The sequence below is a fragment of the Pongo pygmaeus genome, chromosome X (genome assembly GCF_028885625.2).
Source record: "Pongo pygmaeus isolate AG05252 chromosome X, NHGRI_mPonPyg2-v2.0_pri, whole genome shotgun sequence".
NCBI classification, from domain to species: domain Eukaryota; kingdom Metazoa; phylum Chordata; class Mammalia; order Primates; family Hominidae; genus Pongo; species Pongo pygmaeus.
In genome coordinates, this window is record NC_072396.2 from 111,053,244 (window position 1) to 111,062,213 (window position 8,970).

At 47.0% G+C, this 8,970-nt stretch overlaps 1 protein-coding gene across 1 annotated transcript; it reads left to right on the forward strand.

The window, feature by feature from the left end:
- The first annotated feature begins 3,796 nt into the window (after window positions 1-3,796).
- Window positions 3,797-8,367, forward strand: CLDN2 (claudin 2). Its single transcript, XM_054472220.2, has one exon. The coding sequence runs from the start codon at window positions 5,824-5,826 to the stop codon at window positions 6,514-6,516; it is 693 nt and encodes a 230-aa protein (XP_054328195.1). The 5' UTR covers window positions 3,797-5,823; the 3' UTR covers window positions 6,517-8,367.
- Window positions 8,368-8,970: the final 603 nt, after the last annotated feature.

Consider the following 8,970-nt stretch of genomic DNA (forward strand, 5'->3'; position numbering starts at 1 on the left):
CTTCCTAACTCTGGTGGAAAGCTGAACCCGCCCCCTCTCATTGGGGCCATTTCTATCACTTGAATAAGCTCCAATAACTTGTTCTTCCTCCTGCCTGGGCATGCTGCTATGCCAAGTCAGACTCTAGAGATTCCAAGCCTCAGTAATGGCATTTTCTTGACTCTGCCCTCTCCCTCACCCCAAAATACTTGCCTACTTACTATTACTTAGGACAGGCTCTGGGGAGAGGCTTTCCTCTTGGGGACACTGTTGATTCCCTTGGGAAACTCAAGCTTGACTCTTCTGCTGCCATCCCAGGAAGGCTGAAGCAGGAGCTGCTCCTCTGGGAAGCAGTAGGTCTTCCCCTTGAAAACCTCAAGGTATCTCACCAATTCTCACTGAAAGCTCAGATACAAACAGGAGGAAGAAAGGAAAAGTATTGAACCCAGCCTGGGTGAGGAGCAGGGAGGGCCCAAGGATGGTTTCAAGGCAAGGATGCATCCTGAAAGATTATTTGCAATTATCCAAGCAAATGGTGGATGGTAGAATAGCATGCTTAAGGGCTTGGAGACAGAGAGAAAGGCAGTCAGATAAATTCAAGTGCTTAGGTATGGCTGGATCATATGTGTATGTATAGGAGCATAAAGCATGAGGTTGGAGGTTAATGGTGTGAGATGAGGCTGTGAAGAAAAGCTGGGGTGAAATAATGGAGGGCTTTCCTGGTTTCCTGGGCTAGCAAGTTTGAACTTCAACCTGAAATACTTAAGAGCTCCTGAAGATTTTTTTTTTTTTTTTTTTTTTTTGAGACAAAGTCTTGCTCTATCGCTCAGGCTAGAGTGCAGTGGCACAATCTCGGCTCACTGCAACCTCCATCTCCCGGTTCAAGCGATTCTCCTGCCTCAGCCTCCCGAGTAGCTGGGATTACAGGCACATGCCACCACGCCCAACTAATTTTTGTATTTTTAGTAGAGACGGGGTTTCACTATGTTGGCCAGGCTGGTCTCAAACTCCTGACCTTGTGATCTGCCCGCCTCGGCCTCCGAAAGTGCTGGGATTATAGGCGTAAGCCACCGTGCCCGGCTGAGCTCCTGAAGATTTTTAAGCATGGCAAAGGGTGAGGTGAGAGTCACAATTTGATTTCAACTTTACAAAGATCTTTGACTACTGGGTGGGTAATTCATTATTGCAGGATTGGGGCAGAAGTGGAATTAGAGAGATCAATTTGAGGTGTCTAAGAGATTTTCAAATAGACAAGAAACGATGGTTGTATAGTCTGAACTATGGTTTAGGGCAGTGGCGACAGAAAGAAGTAGATGGATTCACGGTCTATTTTTGAAGGCACACCTGATGGTACATTATAATTAATTATATGTCAACAAGAGGTGAAAAAGCAAGGATAACTGGCTTGGGTTATTAACTGGGTGACGGCCCCACTGAGGTAAGGAACACTGCATGAGGAGCAGTTTGGGCATGGGGAGAAAAAAGGGCAGATGATTCCAGCTTTGCAAATGTTGAATTTGAGGCCATTAAAACATTCAGGTAGGGCCATTCCAAGTAATAGTTAACTACACAAATCTTGAGTTCAGGAGAGAAATCTGTGGCAGAGGTATGAATTCAGGAGTCACTGGCATGGAGACAGAGTGGATGAGATAACCCATGAAAAATGTGAAGGGTAAGAAGAGCCATCTAGAAGTCAAGATGAAACCCTGAGGAGGCTAGAGGGGCAGAGATGGATAGTTAGACTTAAAGAGCGAGCAGAAGAAAAGGAACTTATAAAGGAAAACTGGAAGAATCATTTTGAGAAGTAGGTAAAATGGAGTGGTGCTACAGAAAACAAGGGAGAAGATAGTTTTATGAAGGAGAGAGACAAGGTGAGATGACAGAGATATGATCATTGAATTTTGGATCAAGAAAAGAGTTGATAACTTTGGTGAGAGTATTTTCAGTGGAGGGCTAATGGTGGAAGCCAGACTGCAGAGGGCTGAGCAGTGAGTGGGAGGGTGAAGAAGTGGAGACATCAATAATGAATGGCTTGTTTAAGGATCTTGGCTGCAAAGAGAATGATGAAGATAGGAGTAATAGCTGCACAGGGAGGAGGTAGGGTAGGGAGCTCAGAAAGTAGTAGCAAATATTTGAAGTAGTCATCAGAAGGGTGCTTACCAGGGAGAAGTAGAAGGATTTCCAAGCAGCACTGAAGGCCTAAATGAGATACATAGTCATGATCAGGACAGGTACGATTGTGCCAAGGTTAGCAATAAGAAACCAATGTCAAGAAAGACTTGCTAATGAGTGACAGAGGTGAGATTCAAACTGTGTTTTTCTCCCTTCATCAAATGTTTATCGACTCCTGCTCTGCACTGCTTTGCATCAACACTGGCATTGGTGTTTCCAATGCCGATGAATCGTATTGACTATCAGTCATGTGCCCAATGCCGTGGAAGCATGATAGACATTTAATATATATTTTTTCACCCTCAAATTGTTTAGAATTTGGTTGAGGAGACAAAATATTCCACAAATGCATATATATTATAAATATATATAATATACATTATATATATACATAATGAAGCTCTGCTGTCTCTCTCTCCCCCCTTACCTCTTTTTTCCTCTGATCCCCTATCTCTCTCTCTCATTCTTCTTTCCCAACATTGGGCAGCACTTCAGTGACCCTTACACTGAAGCGTTATTGACTCATTTGAAAAGTCCCTATATTTTAGTCATATGGAGCCCCTCAAACCTCTTTGCCAACTTCATTCATTCATTAAGAAGATAGTTTTTGAATTGCTGCTCTGGGTAAAGCAGTGTGTAAGGCACATGAGATACAGAGATACATAAGATATAGTCTTGCCCTCAAGTAGCTCACAGGCTAATAGGGAAGAATGAAGGTTTAAACAGGAAATTGCAACATAATGCAAAATGTACTATCTCTGCGTCAGTTTCTTCATCTATACAATAGGGATTATTAGTGCCTACCACAAAAAAACTTGTGACGACTAAATAAGCTAACATGTAAAAAGTGCTTCTAATGGTCCCATAAGAAACACTACATAAGTGTTGCTATTATTATTATTATTACTATGATGGAAGTAAACACAAGATACTGTAAGAATAGACAGGAGGGGTACTTGACCCAGGCTAGAGTAAGAGACATCTGTGCTGAATCCTAAAAGATGAGAAGGCACTAAACAGAGGACGAAGAATACATAACACTCTGCGTAGAATATTCTGTTCTATTTCTATTTGGGAGCAAAAGACCACATGGCATGATTGAAGAACTGGAAGTAATTTAATTCCACAATAGTACAGACTATGAGGAGGGAAATGGCAAGAGATGAAGCTTGAGAGGTCATGGGGTACAAGCAAGTTTGGACTTTACTTTTTAGCAAATGGGGAGCCATTGGAATGCTTTATGTAGAGTAGTGACTTAATCAGATTAATGTGTTGAAAGATCACCTTGGCAATGATGTGGAGAATGAATTGGGAGAAAGACGAGTTAGAAAGCTGTTGCTATAATCCAGGTGAAAGAGAATGATGAGGTCGTGCATGGTGGCTCACGCCTGTAATCCCAGCACTTTGGGAGGCCGAGGTGGGCGGATCACTTACGGTCAGGAGTTCGAGATCAGCCTGGCCAGCATGGCGAAACCCTGTCTCTACTAAAAATACAAAATTAGCTGGGGGTGGTGGCGTGCACCTGTAGTCCCAGCTACTCAGGAAGCTGAGGCACAAGAATCGCTTGAACCCGGGAGGTGGAGATTGCAGTGAGCTAAGATCACCCCACCCCACTCCAGCCTGGGCAACAAAAGCAAAACTGGGTCTTAAAAAAAAAACAAAAACGAATGGTGAAACTGAACTAGGGAAGTAGCGTGGAAATGGAGAGAAAGGAACCATGGATTTGAGGTATATTCATAAGGTAGAACTGGGACATAGGGACTATAGGATGCAGGAGGTAAGTAGAAGAAAGGTGCCAAAGATCACTTTCCGGATTTTGGTCTGGCACCAGTAGATGGACAGAAGTATCATTCAGTGAACACAGGGAACACAGGGAAGAACTGTTTGGGGAAAGCTGCATGGGGGATGTGATGAGTTCACTTTTGGACATGTCAAATTCGAGATGTCTATGAGATTTCCCTGTGGAGATTCTGACTAGGTGATTGCTCTGCCAGTCTTGAAGCTCAGAAGGGTCTATCCTGGAAATTCAGATTTGGGAGGGTCAGTGGATGGGTAGTAGATTAAGTTATGGAAGCAAGATGAGTTTGCTCAGGGACAGAGTGTTAATTGAGAAAAGGATGGACTTCTGAGGAATACTCACATTTAAGAGATGAGTAGGGAAAGAGAAATCTTGAAGAAGGCTAAAATGGAATAGCCAGATTGTGGTGGGTTGAAAAATTAGTGGGTTAGTTCGGGCACGGTGGCTCATGCCTGTAATCCTAGCACTTTGGGAGGCTGAGGCAGGTGGATCGCTTGAGTTCAGGAGTTCAAGACCAGTGTGGGCAACATGGCAAAACCTGGTCTCTACAAAAAATACACACACACACACACACAACTAGCCAGGTGTGGTGATGTGCTCCTGTAGTCCCAGCTACTTGGGGGGCTGAGGCAGGAGGATCGCTTGAGCCCAGGAGGTCGAGGCTGCAATGAGCGGAGATCATGCCACTGCACTCCAGCCTGGGTGCCAAAGTGAGAACCTGTCTCAAAAAGAAAGAAAGAAAAATTAGTGGGTCAGAGGGTCTTGTAGAGAATGGGGAGGTGTGCCCTTGACTCTTAATGTCCTCAATCTTGGCAACACTGGGGGTTCCTTGAACACGGCAAAATCTTATATGGCTCTGAGATTCCAAAGCATTGACTCAGATACCTGCCTCATGCAAAGCCCTATATTCTACAGCAGTTTCCCTTTCCTCTGTGGCAGACTCTTGTCCCCCCTAACAGATGGCTCAGAGAATTTCAGGGCTCCCTGTCAGTCCTGGAACCCTTGTTCCAGAGTGCTCCCTCATCATCCAAGAGGCTGATAATGGGAGCATCTATTAGGAGACTGGACAGGAAATGTCTGGGCATGTTATACATGCAGAAGGCCTTAGACTAGGCTGCAGAGAGGGATTTGGGCATGGCTGGGAGGATATGAACTCTCAGAGCACGGACAGAAGGCTTTGCTGCCCACCCCCATCTACCCTGGAGTAGATTTTCACCATAGGCAGAATGATCCAGGGCTAGACCACTACTCTGTAGGCCCCTAGAGATTCAAGAGGCCTCTAACAAGCTGGAGTCCGAGGCTACATTCTAGGATCTGTTCCTCCTGATGTAGTCTGCAGTTTGGCCTCAGTCTGCAATTGAGGGGCCCTATGGCAATGTTGCTTGGCAATGTATTAAACAGCAGGCCTTGGGGACTAGCACTTGAGTTAACACAGCCACCACAACCACTACTGCCATCATCACCTTCCCGGAAGGCAGCCACCTGTCTGGCTCCTGGCTTTGTCCAGCTGCCAACCTAAGGCATGTGCCTACGCAGGAGGCGATGACATTTTGGCTCCACGTTCAAAGTTTTTTTTTTTTTTTTCGTTTCTCATGTGTTATTTCTAAAGATAACAAAGGTCAAAAGGCATCCAGCATTTTCTGGTTTCTCATAAGCTTCTGGTCAATATTTAATCTGGTTTATGGATTTTTTTTTAGGTCTTCTGGATGCCTTCTTGAGGCTGCTTGTGGCCACCCACAGACACTTGTAAGGAGGAGAGAAGTCAGCCTGGCAGAGAGACTCTGAAATGAGGGATTAGAGGTGTTCAAGGAGCAAGAGCTTCAGCCTGAAGACAAGGAGCAGTCCCTGAAGACGCTTCTACTGAGAGGTCTGCCATGGCCTCTCTTGGCCTCCAACTTGTGGGCTACATCCTAGGCCTTCTGGGGCTTTTGGGCACACTGGTTGCCATGCTGCTCCCCAGCTGGAAAACAAGTTCTTACGTCGGTGCCAGCATTGTGACAGCAGTTGGCTTCTCCAAGGGCCTCTGGATGGAGTGTGCCACACACAGCACAGGTATCACCCAGTGTGACATCTATAGCACCCTTCTGGGCCTGCCCGCTGACATCCAGGCTGCCCAGGCCATGATGGTGACATCCAGTGCAATCTCCTCCCTGGCCTGCATTATCTCTGTGGTGGGCATGAGATGCACAGTCTTCTGCCAGGAATCCCGAGCCAAAGACAGAGTGGCGGTAGCAGGTGGAGTCTTTTTCATCCTTGGAGGCCTCCTGGGCTTCATTCCTGTTGCCTGGAATCTTCATGGGATCCTACGGGACTTCTACTCACCACTGGTGCCTGACAGCATGAAATTTGAGATTGGAGAGGCTCTTTACTTGGGCATTATTTCTTCCCTGTTCTCCCTGATAGCTGGAATCATCCTCTGCTTTTCCTGCTCATCCCAGAGAAATCGCTCCAACTACTATGATGCCTACCAAGCCCAACCTCTTGCCACAAGGAGCTCTCCAAGGCCTGGTCAACCTCCCAAAGTCAAGAGTGAGTTCAATTCCTACAGCCTGACAGGGTATGTGTGAAGAACCAGGGGCCAGAGCTGGGGGGTGGCTGGGTCTGTGAAAAACAGTGGACAGCACCCCGAGGGCCACAGGTGAGGGACATTACCACTGGATCGTGTCAGAAGGTGCTGCTGAGGATAGACTGACTTTGGCCATTGGATTGAGCAAAGGCAGAAATGGGGGCTAGTGTAACAGCATGCAGGTTGAATTGCCAAGGATGCTCACCATGCCAGCCTTTCTGTTTTCCTCACCTTGCCGCTCCCCTGCCCTAAGTCCCCAACCCTCAACTTGAAACCCCATTCCCTTACCTTAAGCCAGGACTCAGAGGATCCCTTTGCCCTCTGGTTTACCTGGGACTCCATCTCCAAACCCACTAATCACATCCCACTGACTGACCCTCTGTGATCAAAGACCCTCTCTCTGGCTGAGGTTGGCTCTTAGCTCATTGCTGGGGATGGGAAGGAGAAGCAGTGGCTTTTGTGGGCATTGCTCTAACCTACTTCTCAAGCTTCCCTCCAAAGAAACTGATTGGCCCTGGAACCTCCATCCCACTCTTGTTATGACTCCACAGTGTCCAGACTAATTTGTGCATGAACTGAAATAAAACCATCCTACGGTATCCAGGGAACAGAAAGCAGGATGCAGGATGGGAGGACAGGAAGGCAGCCTGGGACATTAAAAAAAAAAAAAAACGAAAAAAAAAAAAAAACAGAACCCATTTCTCAGGGCACTTTCCAGAATTCTCTCATATTTGTGGGCTGGGGATCAAGCCTGCAGCTTGAGGAAAGCACAAGGAAAGGAAAGAAGATCTGGTGGAAAGCTCAGGTGGCAGCGGACTCTGACTCCACTGAGGAACTGCCTCAGAAGCTGCGATCACAACTTTCGCTGAAGCCCCTGCCTCACTCTGGGGCATCTGACCTGGCCTCTTGCCTAAACCACAAGGCTAAGGGCTATAGACAATGGTTTCCTTAGGAACAGTAAACCAGTTTTTCTAGGGATGGCCCTTGGCTGGGGGATGACAGTGTGGGAGCTGTGGGGTACTGAGGAAGACACCATTCCTTGACGGTGGCCAAGAAGGAATAAGAACCTTGGTGTCTAAGAAGCCAGGTGGATGTGTGTGGTGGCTCCAGTGGGTGTTTCTACTCTGCCAGTGAGAGGCAGCCCCCCAGAAAGTCTTCAGGCGTAATGGAAAATCAGCTCAACTGAGATCAGGCCACCCCAGGGTCCACCTACAGAGCACTACAGAGCCTCTGAAAGACCACAGCACCAAGCGAGCCCCTTCAGATTCCCCCACTGTCCATCAGAAGATGCTCCAGAGTGGCTAGAGGGCATCTAAGGGCTCCAGCATGGCATATCCATGCCCGCAGTGCTGTGTCCATGATCTGAGTGATAGCTGCACTGCTGCCTGGGATTGCAGCTGAGGTGGGAGTAGAGAATGGTTCCCAGGAAGACAGTTCCACCTCTAAGGTCTGAAAATGTTCCCTTTACCCTGGAGTGGGAGTGAGGGGTCATACACCAAAGGTATTTTCCCTCACCAGTCTAGGCATGACTGGCTTCTGAAAAATTCCAGCACACCTCCTCAAACCTCAGTGTCAGCAGAGAGGGCCCATCTGTTGTCTGTAACATGCCTTTCACATGTCCACCTTCTTGTCCATGTTCCAGCTGCTCTCCCAACCTGGAAGGCCATCTCCCCTTAGCCAAGTCCTCCTCAGGCTTGGAGAACTTCCTCAGCGTCACCTCCTTCATTGAGCCTTCTCTGATCACTCCATCCCTCTCCTACCCCTCCCTCCCCCAACCCTCAATGTATAAATTGCTTCTTGATGCTTAGCATTCACAATTTTTGACTGATCGTTATTTGTGTGTGTGTGTGTCCGATCTCACAAGTACATTGTAAACCCTTCGGTGGGTGGGGGCCATATCCTAGACCTCTCTGTTTCCCCCAGACTATCTGTAACAGTGCCGGGCACACAGTAGGTGATCAATAAACACTTGTTGATTGAGTAACTGTCTTACTGATTAAAAGGGGCCCAGAATGGGCAAGTGAAACTCGAGGGAATTCGGCTAAGGGGAGGGGAGTGTGGAAACTGGCATTTCTTTCCACAGGGTAGATAGACAATTCTAGACCTTACTAGAAATAATTAGAAAGCATGACAATCTCCTCCCCAAGGCAACTCCAACCTCTTCAACTTGCCCAGGGCTCTTTCCTTTTCATAACAATTGTTTTCAGTTATTTGCTAAACGATGATGTATTTATTCATTTCATTCTCTGAACCACTATCATGAGGAAGGTAAAATGGATCTGATCATCTGCATTTGGCAGATGGGGAAACTAAGGCCCACACAAGTAAACAGATTTTCCCAGGGCCACAAAGATAGTGTTAGTTCCCTCAGTCTCCTGACTCCCAAAATAGGACCCTGCTAATCCCACACCATTCACAGCCAATAGAAGAGCCTTCCAGAGGTCCCCAAGCTGCC